The sequence below is a fragment of the Pseudoliparis swirei genome, chromosome 13, assembly GCF_029220125.1.
Source record: "Pseudoliparis swirei isolate HS2019 ecotype Mariana Trench chromosome 13, NWPU_hadal_v1, whole genome shotgun sequence".
NCBI classification, from domain to species: domain Eukaryota; kingdom Metazoa; phylum Chordata; class Actinopteri; order Perciformes; family Liparidae; genus Pseudoliparis; species Pseudoliparis swirei.
This window is the reverse complement of record NC_079400.1, coordinates 19,908,341-19,927,115: the sequence shown is the minus strand read 5'-3', so window position 1 is coordinate 19,927,115 and position 18,775 is coordinate 19,908,341. Positions and strand designations below refer to the sequence as shown.

General features: G+C 44.0%; 2 protein-coding genes across 7 annotated transcripts in view; one reads left to right on the top strand and one right to left on the bottom strand.

Moving 5' to 3' along the window:
* The first annotated feature begins 806 nt into the window (after nt 1-806).
* On the top strand, nt 807-3,210 carry LOC130203201 (ankyrin repeat and SOCS box protein 12-like). The gene is made up of 3 exons (XM_056429120.1): nt 807-856; nt 1,607-2,374; nt 2,680-3,210. Exons 2-3 carry the CDS (start codon nt 1,612-1,614, stop codon nt 2,838-2,840), a joined length of 924 nt encoding a protein of 307 aa, XP_056285095.1. The 5' UTR covers nt 807-856; nt 1,607-1,611; the 3' UTR covers nt 2,841-3,210.
* Nucleotides 3,202-18,775, bottom strand: part of LOC130203199 (zinc transporter ZIP11-like) — a 41,493-nt gene continuing 25,919 nt past the window's right edge. For 5 of the 6 annotated variants that reach the window (XM_056429114.1, XM_056429113.1, XM_056429116.1 and 2 more), the window contains exons 5-10: nt 14,433-14,562; nt 5,782-5,952; nt 4,426-4,495; nt 4,184-4,282; nt 3,955-4,113; nt 3,202-3,864 (exon numbers count right to left, since the gene is read on the bottom strand). In XM_056429114.1, the coding sequence (XP_056285089.1) occupies nt 3,786-3,864; nt 3,955-4,113; nt 4,184-4,282; nt 4,426-4,495; nt 5,782-5,952; nt 14,433-14,562 (708 nt within the window). In that variant the 3' untranslated portion in view covers nt 3,202-3,785. The remainder of the gene's footprint in view (nt 3,865-3,954; nt 4,114-4,183; nt 4,283-4,425; nt 4,496-5,781; nt 5,953-14,432; nt 14,563-18,775) is intronic. The other variant, XM_056429118.1, reaches the window with a different exon arrangement.

Below are 18,775 nucleotides of genomic sequence, written 5' to 3'. Positions count from 1 at the left end.
TCCAACTCTAGTCCGACTTCAACAATGAATTAAATGTCCTTCATAACATCTCAAATAATGTTCCCTCCCACTTTAACATTTACAGTTTTCATTTGGAGATTGTTTATATTCAGAAAGCTCTCTTAGGTTTACATGCATACAAGCAGTGATATCTTACCCACGGACAACAACACATATTAATAAAGTGTCTAAAATATTCAATCTGAGCATATAATCAAACTCAATTTATTATTATAATATGTTGCTTCATTATTTGCATCTTCCATTTGATTTGAGTTGTTTCTTATTCTTTCTAATTGCATGACATTTTATTTATTTGTTTATAATACAAAAAATAAAATAATTGTTTTTGGAGTTAGCCAAACACATTTTTAATTGCAAGTTGCATTTTTTATGTAATTGAATTTGTAAATTTATGAGAGATAAACAAAAATGAAAATAATTAAATAAATAATAATAATATTTCTAATGAATGAAGAAATGTGTTTGTGGTCCTTCTGTTGTTTAGACCTACAATTAAATCAGATTAATTTAACCACAAGTGTTGAATATATATTATATAACAATTCACAACATCAACAAAACACATAAATAAATCGTATACAATATTTAAATAATCTGATCGTATAATCAAATTTGCTGCTTCATTATTTGTTACTTCCTTTTAATTTGCTCCTATTTTTCTAAGAAATAATTCCAGATCTTTGTATTGTTGAAGTGCGCGCCTGCGTGTAGTTACAGCAGTGAGACACTAAGGGCAGCAACGCGACAAACTGACCGTGAAGCACAAACACGACGAAGAAGAAGAAGAAGAAACGGGAAGATGAAGAGAGCAGTTGATGGTGACACATCTTAGGTAGGATATTATTACACGAATTATAAACGTCTCCTTTCGTTTCACCGAAACTTATTTTTGAAAATGGGAAACGCGAGATGTTTAGATTATTATCCGACCGGATGTACACCGGCGGTTGTTTTCCACCGAATAATAGCGAAGTCCTTCCTGTCGGGTTGAGCCTATTAGCATAACACCGTATCGTGGAGCAGCGATACGGAAACACGGGGGCACGGGGCCCCGGGGGCACGGGGCCCGGAGGCACGGGGCCCGGAGGCACGGGGCCGTGTCCGCCGGTCGGTAGTCCCGCGTTTTACACGGTTATTATTTTAGTTTATTACGAGACGTACATTTCAGAAATTGCTATTAAACTATAACGTTTATTGTGAAATATTCTGTAGATTTTTGTTCCAGTACACCGTAATCTTTCATATGCGAGATTATTTTGGGACCAACTTGTATTGGTATCTCTCTCGTGAGCCATTAAAAGGTCATTTTTGACAACATTGTCAGAATCAGAATCAGTTTTATTGGCCAAGTAAGTTTGCACAAACAAGTAATTTGACGAGGTAAATTGTCTCAGTGCTTACACAAAATATACATCACAACACAATACAATATTGTGAATTGAGTTTGGCCCGGTGGGGCTTCCGTTGAGCCGCGCGAGTCTCGCCCGCTGCATGCAGGCCGGTGTTCTCCGCTCTGAGGGGTCACGTGGTCACGTGGTCCCTTTCCTGATGTTTGACCTGCACACGTCACGTCGTCCTCCAGGTTCTATGCTCCGCCTCCGGACCGCCGCCGAAGAGAACGGCCGCTGTGAGATCGCCCGGCTCCGACAAGCGGCGTTCCAAAACGATGAGCGGCTCCTGGATGAGATGCTCTGCCAAGAAGTCTACAGGAAGGTCATCGACTGCCGCGGCGGCTGGGGCGTCGCCGGCACGCCGCTGCACGCCGCCGTGTCCAAGGGCCACCTGGGCTGCCTGCAGGTGCTGCTAGGCCACGGCGCCCTGGTGGACCGCGTGGACGTCAAGGCCCGGACGCCGCTGTTCGCCGCCGTCCGGGGGAAACACCTGGCCTGCGTGCTCGCGCTCCTCGGAGCCGGCGCCGACCCCGACGGCGACGCGTCCAACAACGGCTCCCCGGTGCTCACGGCGGCGCGGCAGGGCGACGCGGCCGCGCTGCGGGAGCTGCTGCGGCGCGGCGCCGAGGTCAACGCCCGCGCCAAGGTGCTGCTCTGGACGGGCCGCGCCCGCGTGTCCAGCGGGCCGCTGTACCTCGCCGCCGTGTACGGACACATGGAGTGCTTCAGGCTGCTGCTCCTCTACGGCGCCGACCCGGACTACAACTGCGCCGCCGGCCGGCCGCCGGGCGCCGCCGGGCCGCCCAAGACGGTGCTGGAGATGTGCCTCCGGCACGGCTGCGGCGCGGAGTACGTCCGGCTCCTCATCGACTTCGGCGCCAACGTCTACCTCCCCACGCTCATCATCGAGAAGTCCACCAAGCGGAACGAGGCCGTGGAGCTGCTGCTGCAGGAGAGAGGTGAGGGGCGGGGCCACGCCGTCGCCTAGCAACCGCTTCTTTCATGCCGCGGCTTTCCCGGAGCTTCCCAGAAAGGGAGCGGCGAGGCGGTTCTCGTCGGTGTGATTATTCTCCATTTCTGCAGATGTGTAAAGTGTCCGCTGCCAAAGGAAAAGTTAAATAGTTTGAAACGACGCTCGTCTCTGGGAAGTCGGCTCCGTTTATCGGTTCCCTGGCTCTCGATCGTCTTCCCGTGGTCCGATAACTAGATTCACTGGGAGAAGATTTACTTTGCTAACAACTTTCTTCACTCCTTTTCTCTCCAGGGAATCCGATGTCCTTGACGTCTCAGTGCCGACTCGCCGTCCGCCGATACCTCAAAACCATCGGCGGGATCCACGGCGTGGAGCGGCTGGGCCTGCCCACGAGCCTCGAGAACTTCCTGCAACACGCGCCGGCGCCGGTCCACTGCTGTGTCGCCCGCTGAGGGGGGGGGGGGGGGGGGGATCTAACTGTGATTGAACTCTCGTGATACGCCTTTGTTTTTGTTTTTAGATTTCCGTGTGTTCAGTTTCAGACGAAGAAATTAAATGTGCGGGGGGGTGAAGTGGTGCGTGTGTTTTATTATTAGCACGTTAGCACGTAGCCACCACGAAGACTCCGTCACATGGTCACCACGAGTTCTTTGGGAAGAGCGTTTGTCCTGTGGAGACTAATGGGTCAGGAGGTCACCTCAGTCTATTATATTCTCAGAACGTACGTTCAACAACATTCATCCGACTCTAAATGCTAATGCCCACGAAATGTTTCTGTTTTTTTAGAAGTTCAATAAACTCGCTGGAGAGAAGTGAGAATCACGCGGTTGTTTAATGACAAAGATACTTCACATGTTTACTTAGGATCATCAGAGGTGACCTCAACGTGCGATTCCTCAGACTGGCCTGTAGGTGGCGGTAGAGTCCACTGAGTCTACTGCCACCTACAGGCCAGGCTGAGGAGACGACTCGAAGAAGAAGGCACTGCATTGGTCGAAATGAGACCGCTAGCTGGAGGAGAGGAAGGTGGGGAAGAGGAGGATGGAGGAGAGGATGGTGAAGAGGAGGATGAAGGAGAAGAGGAAGGTGTGGTGTATGATGCATGAACAAGTCATCTGTACAAATCGAAACACAACAAAACAAACAATTAAACCGTGAGATAAACCGAGTCGACCCGTCGACCAAAACCACCCGAGAGGAATCTGAACTCACGACTCATTAAATAAACTCATTGATTCTAAATTAAACGTTTGGTGAAAATAAAGTTTCTCCCTCACAGTTGTTTTATAAAATAGTTCCCGTCCCCGTCGCTTCAGACAAACAACAAACAAACAACAAACAAACAACACTTCATTTGTTTCCATTGGAATAAAAAAAGAATGTGGCGGCATCGCGGCTCAGCCCAGCCCGACGTCCAGTGACATCATCACCACGAAGCCCAGGATGCAGGTCCAGGACGCCAGCTTCCCGTTGCCACTGGTTACACGAGACGGGAGACATCAGAGGCGTTAGAGACCGGACTAAATGGTCGTCCCCCCCCCTCCTTTTCCTTTCCCCCCGTCTCACCTGAGTTGCGCCTCAGGTATGATGTCGTCGACCACCACGTAGACCATCGCCCCGGCAGCAAACGCCAGAGCGTACGGCAGCAGAGGCTCCGCCAGCACCACGGCAACGGCCCCCAGCAGCCCGGCAACGGGCTCCACCATCCCACTGAGCTGGCCGTACCTGGTGGACACACACAGTGTTTACACACACACACACATACAGGCGCACACACACACACGTTACTCCCTACCAGAAGGCCCTCCACGTGGACATCCCTGCACCCCGCAGCGGCAGGCTCACTGCAAGGCCTTCTGGGAAATTCTGGATGCCGATACCGATGGCCAGATTTCTGAGGGGGCAAAAACATTTGTTTTAAGTACCATAGTGTGACCACTAGAGGGCAGCAGCGCCCCACAACCACAGGGGGACAGGGGAGGAGCCTGATCTCACGTGACCAGGAAAACAAACATCATGGGGGGATACTGATCTCACCTGGCGCTCTCAAAAGTAGCCGATGACGTCTTTCCGATGGCTCCGAACCCGACGCCCACCGCCAAGCCCTCTGCAAACAAACAACAACAACTCAGACACTTCATCCTTTGAAGTCTTTGAAAACACGCTGAGAGAAACCAAGGTGCTACTTTGTATTAATTAATTAGAGGCCACATCGCCTCACACACTCCTTTCCTCCTCCTAGCCTTCCACTACTGCACCTCCTCCTCCCTCACACACTCCTTTCCTCCTCCTAGCCTTCCACTACTGCACCTCCTCCTCCCTCACACACTCCTTATTTTACTTTATTGTGAAAAGCACAGAGGAAACGGGGTTTAGGCTTGAGTGACGGTGGTGAGTGGGAGCAGCCCGAGCTCTCGAACCACAGCGGGAACATCTTAGACATCATCAAAGTCAAAATGGGGCTTTCCTCAGACGTCCTTCCTCCTTTCCTAGCTTCCTTTCCTCCCCACACTTCAAAACTCCTAATTACCCGTGGAGCAGAGAAGCGATCTGGCAAGCGTGTGCAGGAGGCGTTGCGTCGGTTCATTGCTCTTCCCGATGAAAAAGAATGTCTGAGATCACGTTGTCGTTACTCCGGGACTCGGAGGTTTAGTTTCTCTAAATAATGGACACTCGCCCGTGGGCGTGGCCTTCCGTGTGCCGTCGACGCCTCGTTAGACGTTCAATAATGCAACGCTCGCCGGGAACTTATCAAACCACTTATTTTGGAGTGGCACTTTTTTTTTTCATTTTGGTCGACATGGTTACGAGATTCATTAGTTACGTTCGGAATTTTTTGTGTGTGATTTTTCTCCAACGCTGTCATCCCGATGTCATCCCGATGTCATCGTCCAATCAGAGAACAGGATCCTCTGTGGGAGGACTTCTCTAAACCAGCTGGTCCCCCAGTAGCTCAGGCCTGGAAACCAGCAGCTACATGAGTTATGGAAAATTATAGTTTTGGAAAATTATAGTTTGGGAGAAATTGACTTTTGTAAAATTAAAAATTATAGTTTGGGAAATGTATTCTTTTGAAAAATATACTTTTTGAAAAATTTGTTTTTTTACTTAATACTTGTGGAAAATGATACTTTTGGATTCAGAGAAAGCTTGTGGGGACCTTTCCCGATTGGCCCAATCCGTCCAGTAGATGCTGAGCTATCTCACGGGATGAGTCACGACCTTTAAGCCGACCGCGGCCCTGGAGCAAAGGTCACTGGTTATGTCGTGGTTACTTCCACGCCGGATGCCAGACATGATAAGAGATAAGCCACGCCCCCTCTCTCCGGCAACCGCTTTACTCGCTTTGTTTTAAAGTTCTAATCGACCAAACCCGGCGAGCTCGGCTCTCACCCGGGATGTTGTGGATGGTGATGGCGAGGATGAGGAGGACGATTCGCCGCCAGCTGCTCGCCGCCTGGCCGACCGCCTCGCACCGCCTGCGTCTCGCTTCCTGTTCGTCCGCGCCGCCGGCCGCAGGAGGCGCTCTCCTCCTCTGGTACGCGTCTCCGTTATCCATCTTATCTGCAGGGTGAAAGAGAGGAACACGGCGGCACGTCGCTCAGCAGTCGGACGCCATAAATGTCTCAGAGCCGAGGCGGCGGCAGGTTGGTTTGGGGCTCCGCCTCTTTGGGTCTCGCCATTCTGGTGGCCACTGCGGCTCGAGGGGAGGAGCCGACATCTTCTCCTTTTTCTCCTCCTCTTTCTTCTCCTCCTCCTCCTTCTTATTCTTCTTCTCCTACTTCTCCGTTTCCTCCTCTTACTTCTCCTCTTCTCGCGCTTCTCTTATTTCTTCTCCTCCTCTTTGATCTCATACTTCTTCTCATTCTCCTTACCCTTCTTGTCCTCCTCTTTCTACTCCTCCTCATTCTTCTTCTCTTACTTCTCCTTCTCCTCCTGCTCCTCCTACATCCCTGAGTTATATTCAGACTCCGTAACAGATCGCTTGGATAGAATCTGAAGCCTCGGGTCCTGAAGTCTGAATGAAGCCTGAAGACGATGGCGACGTGATGACTGAGCGTCTCAGTCTGTCGTTGTGATGTCAGAGCGTCATGACAACGAGATGAGACCATCTCCTGAGAGCGATGTCACAGGCTCCAACAAGTTAAAGTTACAGGAAGTTCATTACGGCGAGGAGCCATTTGGTATGAACGCCGCTTCCCGGTTGGTAGCTGAGATTTACAGAGCATTTGATTGGCCCTTGAAGGCAGCGTTACAGAAGCGTTCTAAGGCTCTCTCTCTCTCTCCCCTCCTCTCTCTCCCTCCCTCCCCCTCTCTCCCTCCCTCCCTCCACCCTCTCACCTCTCTCTCCCTCCTCTCTCCTTCCCTCTCTCCCCTCTCTGCAGGTTGATTCTTTTAATGAAGCCGCCGTGTGGACAGTTCTATGTATTTCAGTTTGTTTTGGCTGCATTAGATAAACACGCTGATGGTTACCGCGTGTTGCGTAGCGTCACGCGTGTTGCGTAGCGTCAGGCGTGTTGCGTAGCGTCAGGCGTGTTGCGTAGCGTCAGGCGTGTGCGTAGCGTCACATGTTCTCTCCCACATGCCGAGTTAACGCTCATCTCCAGCGCGGCCCGTGTCACACCTGTCAGCCGCCGCCACCTCGTCCTCATTAGCGTCGCGACATCGATCCGCCGATAAATAACAAGCGACGGGTGCAGATTCATAAATGAGTCCCGGGCTGCGGTTGCCTTGACGACACGTGGAGTCGGCGAGACAGGCTTTGTGGTTCTACAAGAACCTTCACCTGCTGGAGAACCATGTTTAGAAAGTTCTTTGAGAAACCTTTAGAGGTAAGACTGCGACTTTTAATATCCAGAACAAACCGGCTGCTGTACACACACACACACACACACACACACACACACACACACACACACACACACACACACACACACACACACACACACACACACACACACACACACACACACACACACACACACACACACACACACACACACACACACACACACACACACACACACACACACACACGAGAGGAGCTGAGAAAGAACAACGGAGCGTTCGGGCCTCCATTGGGTCGTTGTTGCCAGGCAACCGTCTAACCCTGATCAGTGGCACATGAAGCTAAATAAGTTTGACTTCCCAGCATGCACCGAGCATAATAATAATCTCCTCCTCCTCCAACAAATGATTCTTTAAGGCCCTATTTCTGGTTCCACAAAGAACCGTTCAGACCAGGGTTCTTTAAAGAACCATGACTTTAAAGAGTTCTTCACAGAACCTATAAAGGTGCATCAAACAAAACCAATGGTTCTTCAGTAGTTGATGGTTCTTCTTAGAACCACAACGCCTCTTAAAGAACCATTTAGGAACCTTTGTTGTGTGTGCAGCCGGCTCCAGTTCATTTCGTTGTGTTGCATCGTCACAGATTCACAAAACACACGTTCATGCTTCATTTGGTGAATGTAGTTTAAACCCAGAACATCCCGAAGCCTTCCGCCACCAACACGCCTCATTATAGAAACAGAGGTCACGACATTGCTGCTTGAAGTAAATAAAATAAGTTTAAAGAAAAGATTCATTATTGAGAATAAAAATATGGAGATTAATATCTTGCATAAGCATTTGCTGCTCAGCATGCACTGCTGAATTCAAATTAAATCCCATTTTATAGCCCATTGCACCATTCAGTCTGAAGACCTGAACACACTTTGATTCCTCCTCACCACTCAATTATTCACATATGAGATGGAACTGGAGGGTTTGAGGGGTGACTCCTCGCTGTGAGGAGGAGGAGGAGGAGGCGACGCACGGATGCATAAACATGGTTATCGCTCCCCGTCATGAAAACAGTGACATCACCAACAGATTGTGTCTGAACGGGAGTCACATTCACTGCAATACAACACGATACATTGTTTTTGTTCATTGTTAATTGTGTGTTTGAAATTATTACATTATCTTTTATATATATATATTATACATATATAAATATAAATATATAAATGTGTGAGTTGGAGAAAACATTTCAGTAATTATCTTAAAATAAAGAGTTTGTATAATAATAATAAATTATTTATCTCTCTCTATGTATATATATATACACACACACATATATATATATATATCAATAAATGTGTGATTTGGAGAAAACATAAATATACATACATTACCGTTCAAAAGTTTGGGGTCATCCAGACAATTTCGTGTCTTCCATGAAAACTCACTTTTATTTATCAAATGAATTGAAAAGAAAATATAGTCAAGACATTGACAAGTTTAGAAATAATGATTAATATTTGAAGTATTAATTTTGTTCTTCAAACTTCAAGCTCAAAGGAAGGCCAGTTGTATAGCTTATATCACCAGCATAACTGTTTTCAGCTGTGCTAACATAATTGCACAAGGGTTTTCTAATCAGACATTAGTCTTCTAAGGCGATTAGCAAACACAATGTACCATTAGAACACTGGAGTGATAGTTGATGGAAATGGGCCTCGATACACCTCTGGAGATATTTCATTAGAAACCAGACGTTTCCACCTAGAATAGTCATTTACCACAATAACAATGTATAGTGTGTATTTTTGATTAATGTTATCTTTCTTGAAAAAACAGTGCTTTTCTTTGAAAAATAAAGACATTTCTAAGTGACCACAAACTTTTGAATGGTAGTGTATTTTCATGTTTTCTCCAAATCACCCATTTATTTTAATATATATATATATAAATAAATGTGTGATTTGGAGAAAACATTTCAGTAATTATCTTGAAATATTTTTTTTATATATTATAATATATATAAATAAATAATGTATTTCAAGATAATAATACAAAATTCTATTTAACATTCAAAAGCACAATATAGCTGCAAATAACAATATATCTTTTTGCTTTTTAAATGGAAGTCCCCTTATTCTATCGCCTGCGCTGAAGAGGACTTTTAACTTTTAAGAGCTCTTTTGTAGGAACAGAAAAACCACATCCTGCTTGGTAGATCAACTTAAGGTAAAAGAAGGCAATACGTACCGTCCACATTCATATACCGCACATCTCAAGGTTTGTTTAGCGTGTTTATCTTCTGTGATGGCTGAAAAGAGCAGCGACTGCTGTCAAGAGGGGGCTTGAGAAGGAGGACAGGAGGAAACAACCCAAAATGAATCAAGTACCCTCAGATTGGAGAGAGACGACCGACCACCAACAAGTTAAAGGAACTATCAAATCTCCAGAAGATGGAGAGGAAAAATAGTAGGAGTAATTTGATCGCTTTGTAATGCACCAAAAAAAGAGTTATAATGCACAAAAGAGAAATTTAATGAAATTGAAGTGTGTGTGAGAGCAGCACCGGCCGAGTGGAGGACAGAACGGTCATCTATTGCACACGAGATGTTGTCAAGATAAAGTAAAGTCCACGTTAAGGATGCACAAGTTGGTGCTTTAAAGGTCTGACCAGTGGACGCCACCTGCTCCGATTTCGGACGCCCAAAGCACCCGACTCCCTCACTACGGGGCAGCTCCATGTACATTGTTCCACGTAGAAAACTTAAAACTCATGCTGAGCTACGCGGGCCGAAGAAACACGACTCCCTGCTGAGCAAAACGTTGCTGGAATGGCAGAAAAAAAACTTGACTAACAAGGCAATGTAAACAGTATATACAGGACTGTCTCAGAAAATTAGAATATTGTGATAAAGTTCTTTATTTTCTGTAATGCAATTAAAAAAACAAAAATGTCATGCATTCTGGATTCATTACAAATCAACTGAAATATTGCAAGCCTTTTATTCTTTTAATATTGCTGATTATGGCTTACAGCTTAAGAAAACTCTAAAATCCTATCTCATAAAATTTTAATATTTCCTCAGACCAAGTAAAAAAAAAGATTTATAACAGCTGAGTGTTTGTCAAGGCTCAGGAAACCCTTGCAGGTGTTTCGAGTTAATTAGACAATTCAAGTGATTTGTTTAATACCCTACTAGTATACTTTTTCATGATATTCTAATATTTAGAGATAGGATATTTGAGTTTTCTTAAGCTGTAAGCCATAATCAGCAATAAATCAGAATAAAAGGCTTGCAATATTGGAGTTGATTTGTAATGAATCCAGAATGCATCACATTTTTGTTTTTTTAATTGCATTACAGAAAATAAAGAACTTCATCACAATATTCTAATTTTCTGAGACAGTCCTGTATATATTAAAAAATATTTATATACTATATATATATAAAATATATAATGTATATATACATATAAAATATATATAATATATTGTATATATACATATAGAATATATATATAAAATATATATATAAAATATTGTATCTTATATATATAAAATATAATATATGTATAAATATATAATATATTGTATATTATATATATATATATATACATACAGTACATACGCTGCAGGAAATGGGGGGATTCAAGACTCGTGCATTTCCGACAACGGCGAAGGTGAAGCGTGTTTTTTTGTCATATTATTGTAACGATGCAATTCTGTCCGCTCGTGATTATTGCCTCGTCTTCCTGTTTCTGTCCTCGCTTTCAGACTTCAGACGTTTCCACTGAGATGCGTCTGACATTCAGCGGCAGTCTGTCAAAACTCCCCTGAGATTGAAAATGGGAATTATAAAATAAATAAAAATGCCATTATCCTCATTGCAAAATCTCCGGATGAATGTCGGGTTGCTGCCACAGTAATGGAGACGAAGAGGAGGGTAGAGACGAAGAGGAGGGTTGAGTCATTTCAAATGACTCAGATGTGTGTAGTTTGCAGAGTCGCGGAGCAATGCACCCCGCTGTTCAGCCATATGCAGCAGAAATACAATTAGTGACACACTTTCTACGACGCCCACGTCTCCACTGCTCCATGAACATACTTAGAATGTGTTAAAAAACCGCTTATAGCACTGAGTAAATATCGTAATAAACACTCAAATATTCAGAATTATGTACAACAATGATAATTATGAAGCATTTCATGATGCTTTAGGATCGTGATGTATTGTAATTAGGGCTGTCAGCGTTAATCTATGCGATTAATTTGGCCGAGTTAACGCACTAAAATATTTTAACGCAATTAACGCAACTTTGTTTACTTCCGGTGTTCATTGACGTTTTTACACTCAAACCGAGTGTCAAGCCGCGGCAGTACGGTTTAACACTGTTTCCGTTTTTAAAACAATTATTTCTCTGCGAAAATAAGGAGCATAAATCAGTTTAAACTCGTGGATGAATCAGTCGGGTTTCCTCCTCCGCTCCTTCCTCCCGTCTCCCCCTCTGATAGACAGAGGAACGGAGGGGCGACGTGTCGGGGGACGCGAAGCGGAGAGAACTGTCACACGAAACCTTCACCGTGATTGGTCAATCCGTTTGTCTGTCAACATTTTGGGGAAAAAACAACGAATGAACACTCAGTAAATCACAAAGGACCTCCCACCTCACAGGTGAGGCTCATTAGCAGCCTGTCAGTCAGAGAGCAGAGAACACGGCGCGAGGACAATGAGCCTCATTGACTAGAGCTGAGATTGTTCTGGAATGTTTGATGTATAACACGTGGGGGTGTGTCATATGCAAACGCCTTTAAAAGGTGAATTTTGTTGTTGTTGTAAAATGTATAAAATGAGCCCAACGTGACATATGTGAATGTCAGTCAGTTACCAAGGCCACTGGTTCTGCTGTTCAGTGTTAAAGATGACAGGACCAATGGGGTCTCAATATACTTCTTTTTTTTTACTAATCTGATGTTTCACTGAAGAAACAATTTATCATCCACAATATTGAATACCTCGCTGGCACTTTATAGGTAGGAGCCTCTTTGAAAGCACAGCTCTGTGTGAAGTTGGTCTTTAAAAAGAATGAACTTTTAACTTTTAATTGCGATTAATTGCGATTAATCGCGATTAATGAATTTCAAAATGTGCGATTAATTAGTTAATTTTGTTTAATCGATTGACAGCCCTAATTGTAATACATTAAAATAAGTTGTATAAAGCATTATAATCATTGTTATGATGCATCATAATATTATTGAAAACAATAATAATAATATATCCTGGTTCTTTCATGTGTTGTATTCTCGATGGATTTAACGATTATTTTTTTGTCACTTTTCTTGAAGCTAACAACGATTCCAGCCGACGGTCTCATTATAATGCATCATAACGGTCGTAATAATGAGTTATACAAATAGTATGAATTATAATACACAATGATCCTTTAAAAAAGACAAACAATTATGAAGAGTGATGAATAATCGTATAAATAAAAATTTAAAAATTATAAAATAAAATGATATAATGAGTGATATAATTGTATTACATGTCCAGCCCACTGCTCCTTAATAACTAAGGAGGGGTCAAATGCAGAGAAGAATTTCCTTTGATTAGGAATCTGTATGAAAATCAGTTACACAGTAATAAGCTGAATACAACACGTATGAAGTGTGTTTGTAACGCATTACAGACGTGGCGGTCGTAGAAAGGGTTCCCACATATTGAACCAGCACATGATCTTCTGTTATAAGTTAGCGGCACCGTTTCAGAAAGCTTGCTGCCGAGCTGGAAACATCCGGTTAGTGATGAGCAGACGGAGAGACGAGGAAAGGAAGGGAAGATCAGAAGAGTGAGGAGAGAGGGAAGAAGAGTGAGATCAGAAGAGTGAGGAGAGAGGGAAGAAGAGGGAGATCAGAAGAGTGAGGAGAGAGGGAAGAAGAGGGAGATCAGAAGAGTGAGGAGAGAGGGAAGAGGAGATCAGAAGAGTGAGGAGAGAGGGAAGAAGAGGGAGATCAGAAGAGTCAGGAGAGAGGGAAGAAGAGGAGATCAGAAGAGTCAGGAGAGAGGGAAGAAGAGGGAGATCAGAAGAGTGAGGAGAGGGAAGAAGAGGGAGATCAGAAGAGTGAGAAGAGAGGGAAGAAGAGGGAGATCAGAAGTGAGGAGAGAGGGAAGAAGAGGGAGATCAGAAGAGTGAGAAGAGAGGGAAGAAGAGGGAGATCAGAAGTGAGGAGAGAGGGAAGAAGAGGGAGATCAGAAGAGTGAGAAGAGGGAAGAAGAGGAGATCAGAAGAGTGAGAAGAGAGGAAGAAGAGGAGATCAGAAGGGTGAGGAGAGAAGGAAGAAGAGGAGATCAGAAGAGTGAGGAGAGAGGAAGAAGAGTGAGATCAGAAGTGAGGAGAGAGGGAAGAAGAGTGAGATCAGAAGTGAGGAGAGAGGGAAGAAGAGGGAGATCAGAAGTGAGGAGAGAGGGAAGAAGAGGGAGATCAGAAGAGTGAGAAGAGAGGGAAGAAGAGGGAGATCAGAAGAGTGAGAAGAGAGGGAAGAAGAGGGCGATCAGAAGAGTGAGGAGAGAGGGAAGAAGAGTGAGATCAGAAGTGAGGAGAGAGGGAAGAAGAGTGAGATCAGAAGTGAGGAGAGAGGGAAGAAGAGGGAGATCAGAAGAGTGAGGAGAGAGGGAAGAAGAGGGAGATCAGAAGAGTGAGGAGAGAGGGAAGAAGAGTGAGATCAGAAGAGTCAGGAGAGAGGGAAGAAGAGTGAGATCAGAAGAGTCAGGAGAGAGGGAAGAAGAGGGAGATCAGAAGAGTGAGAAGAGAGGGAAGAAGAGGGAGATCAGAAGAGTGAGGAGAGAGGGAAGAAGAGGGAGATCAGAAGAGTGAGGAGAGAGGGAAGAAGAGGGAGATCAGAAGAGTCAGGAGAGAGGGAAGAAGAGGGAGATCAGAAGAGTGAGAAGAGAGGGAAGAAGAGTGAGATCAGAAGAGTGAGGAGAGAGGGAAGAAGAGTGAGATCAGAAGAGTGAGGAGAGAGGGAAGAAGAGTGAGATCAGAAGAGTGAGGAGAGAGGGAAGAAGAGTGAGATCAGAAGAGTGAGGAGAGAGGGAAGGAGCCATCAGAGAGTAACCGTGGTAGCCAATGCGTCCCGCTTCACTTGGCATGGAGTGGGACGACTGAGGCTACGGCGGGTTTGTTTGTTTGTTTGTTGTTGTTTGTTTTCCTGAAGCACACGATGAAGAGCTGGTGCGGGTATATGAAGGGCGGCTTGCCTGAGAGCGGTGCGGCTCTACCTATCCGGATGGTCATCTCATCAGAGTCCAGGAACGACGGCTCGCCGTCCGCCTTCTCCTTGGACTCGGCGGGGAGGGCCGAGGCCGCGTGGGGGTCGGCCCCGACGCCCTGTGGACGGACAGGCAGAGCGTTAGCATCCACCTCCATGAAGAACATCGCGGCTTCCTGCCAAGAGGACGAGATCTTTCCTCATGTAAAAACCAGCCGGTGTGTTATTGTATATTCTTTTAAAAAATCCTCAAAATGACTTCATTCTAGGAAGAAGCGTTGAGCTCTTTTACGGTCAGATTAGCATCACCGCCACGCAACTCACATGGCAAGAACACCACTTAGTGGTGGATCTTTGCTTTTCTTTTGCACAATGAGCAGCTTTAAAAGCTGGTTTCATGAAATGAAGTGGGTGATCATCAGCTGCAGTAACACAACACCATTAAATCACCGTTAATAATCCAGCAAACACACACCAGGTGGAGCAATGAATTAGCGACACGGAGAAACAACAAGCAGCCCACACACTCTGAATACTGACAGAGCAAAGAGCTCTTCATCGGCATGTCCCAGGCTGAGGGGTCAGAGGTCACACAACGGACTCCTGTGTATTTCTCCAAACCCATTACAACTTTTACAAAAAACTTTCTCTGGCATTTCCGTGACACACGGACTCTTTCATTTACCAGCTCACGGATTTGGAGGTTTCTGGTGATGAGACTCACTGGCAAAAATGATTTAAATGTTTATTGGAAACTCTGTTAACTATCTTAATTATTTCTCTGTACACAGTGTGCCGATCTGTATCTTGGAAACATGACACACTGAGAGCTGGTTGAAATGGACCGAGATGTCCCCGGCCAACGTTTCCACCCACGGAGGACTGAAGAAGCGATGCCTATAGTGCAGATCTTCAGCCAGACATATATACATATACATATATATAAATATATATATATGTGTATATATGGAAGTCCTCTAGCTATCTGATGTGTGATTCATCCTGCAGCAGGAGACGTCTCGGAGGACAGGGCAGGAGTTGAGAAAAGAGGCGGGAAAAAAAGTCATCCTGGCAACCCCCCCCCGATCCATCAAAAACACTCAAGCGCGCACACACACACACACACATTTTGATTTATACTCTCCACTTCACCGAAGTTCAATCTATTAAATCACGGAGACCAACTTCGTGAAGTTAGGCAAACCCTCACATATCAGGCAACTTCCTGGAGCACTGCCGACTGCTGCTGGCCTCAGAAGCATCAGGAGAGTCTCCGGCCCTCAACCGGACCGTCTGGCACGTTAACATTTTTTTGAATTTTTTTTTATAATGGTTTATTTAATAAGGGACAGTGCACATTGATAAAAACTTTGCAGTAAATGTGCCAGAGTTAGCCAAGAGGCTATTTTTCATCTGTAGTCCCAATGTTGCTGATGTTAAGAACAAACCTAAAAACATAAGATTACAAATACAATCTACAGATAAAGCAAATAAAATAAGGGAGAACAATGTTAAAATGGACAGAATAAAAACATAATGTCAGAGATACAACATAAAAGCTTACAGACTAAATGTGACATACAACTGCAAACAGGAGAATGACAAGAGAAGACACGCAGGTGGAGCAAACGGCCGACCAGCAAGTCAAGACATACAGAGACCGGACAACAGACAGACAACAACTGACAGAAAAAATGAAAGTCCAACCTGGGCAGATGGAGGAGGGAGGAGCCGTTACAGTCTAGTGCTGACAGAGCTGGGTAGTAATGTACCATTTCTTTGTTTCTGCTTTAAAAGAGTTGAATGATTGTAGCTCTCTGATAGATACTGGAATGCAGTTCCAGTCAACTGCTGCTTGTACTGAGAAAGCAGCATGACTGAAAGCACTTTTCCTGAGAGGGACGATACAATCCCCTCTCGCTGCTCCTCTTGTGAGCCGATATCCAGTTCGTGTGGTGACAAATTGTTTGAGAGGAGGAGAGGTCAATCCATGTATGATTTTGTACATCAGACAGACGTGCACATATTTAATCAAGTTATCCCAACTAAGCAAGTTGTATTTTTTTAGTATAGGACAATGATGTGACAGAACTTTTTTTTTATCAAGAGTTTTGAGCGTCCGCTTGTATAATGACTGTAATGGTTTGAGCGTAGTGGCACTAGCATGTGACCAGGTTGTTAAACAGTAGGTCATGTGGGAAATAACCATTGAATGCATGAATGTTTTAGCTGCCTCTGTTGACATGTAGTTGCGCGAGAATCGGAAATTGGATAGATTGTATTTTACCCGATTACAAACTTTTTTCACCTGTGATTTGAAAGACAAATTAGAATCAAAAAGTACTCCCAGGTACTTGTATTCAGATACAACCTTTAGCCTCTCCCCAGATACAAAAACATCCGGTTCTACACTATCAGAGTTTCTTTTGGTAAAAAACATACACACAGTTTTGGATATATTGAGTTGTAAACAACATTGCGTTAACCAAGTAGTCACATTAGCCATGGATGTAGTGAGTTCTTTGCTACATCTCCCAAATTGCTGCCATGCAAATAAATGACAGTGTCATCAGCATACATTTGAATATTGGAATGAGGACAAACTGATGGCAGATCATTAATATATAAGGAAAATAATAATGGGCCCAGGACAGATCCTTGTGGGACACCTGTGGACAAGCGGAGGGCAGCGGATTGATGTTTTGAATTTGGACAGACTGTGACCTATTTAGCAAATATGATTCCATCCATTTAAGTGTACCTGAGGAGAAGTTGTAACTGTGCAATTTAGACAAAAGAATACTATGATTTACAGTGTCAAATGCCTTCTTGAGATCAAGATACACAACTCCAACAACACCCCCTTTGTCCAGTAGAATTTTGATTTTTTTCAGTGAAGAAACAGGTGGCCGTCTCAGTGGAATAATTGGCTCTAAAGCCGAATTGCATTGGATGAAGGGCAAAGGGACTGTTTTTCAAATGGCAGATCATTTGCTCAGCTACCAACTTTTCTGCAACCTTTGATATTGTAGGCAGGATACTGATTGGTCTGTAATTAGAGGTAGAAAGGCGATCTCCTTCTTTGAATACTGGAATAACAGCAGCCGACTTCCAAACACTGGGAAACATGTTTTGAGAGATTGAGAGGTTGATGATATTGCTGATGGGATTTATTAGCGTTTTGGTAAGAGTTTTGAGCATAACGGCATCCATACCAAATGTATCTTTAGTTTTGGATGGTTTAAGAGAACTGATTATTCTTGTGACGTCTGAATGAGTGACATTTCTTATGATGAAAGTTGGCTCCAATGTATTTACTGTACAGACAGGTCTAATCTCAGGGGAGAAACATTTAGCAATGGTAGCAACAGAATCAATGAAATAGTGATTGAAAGCTTTTGCTATTTCAACTGGATTATTTGACAGTTTACCATTAATGTTAAGTTCTTGCAGCTTCCTTACTTTGTTGGGATGTCCCATTAGCTTGTGTAACTGATCCCAGACCATTTTAGTTTTACCTCTCGCTTTTTCTATTACAGTCAGGAAGAAATCTGCCTTAGCCTTTCTTAATTTCATTACCACTCTGTTTCTTAGCATAGCAAAATGTTGTCTGTCATGGCTCGATTTATTTTTAATTGCAGTTTTTAAGGCAGAATCCCGTTCTTTCATTATTTTTAAGATATCATCATTCATCCAAGGAACAGAGTGTTTGATATGTTTGTGCCTAAATTTGCAACTGAAATCCTTCATAGTGTTCTCTAATTTATCTGAGAATGTTTTACTGTCTTCCTCGATGTCTATTCCCAACAGTAGATCATCCCAATCAATAAGTTGAAGAGTATGATGAAAGATATCTAGATTTCTTTTGGGGATTCTAAAGGATTCATCCTCCCTGACCAAAGGCCTAAACCGCTTGCTGGTTAGTTTCCTGACTACCAGAGTTAGATTGTGGTCAGAAAGTCCAGTTACCATGTTGAGAGTTTTTAGAACTCTATCAGGCCTATTACTAAATATTAAATCAATTTGGGTCCTGGAAGAATTGGTTAGTCTTGTGGGCCCACTGACCATCTGAACAAGGTCAAAGTCATCAGTTATCCTTTTAAGATTCTTTCTCGATGATTTTTCCTCCCAGTTTATGTTAAAATCACCCATAATAATGACCTCTTTACTAAAATTACATTATTTTAAAAGTTTCTCAAATTCCTCATAGAAACTGTTTTTGGAAGAGGGAGGCCGATAAATTACAATAAGCGAAAAAGACATTTGTGGTGATAAAATAATATGAAGACCTATACATTCCAAGTCTTTAAAGACAGACCACTGGATTTCATT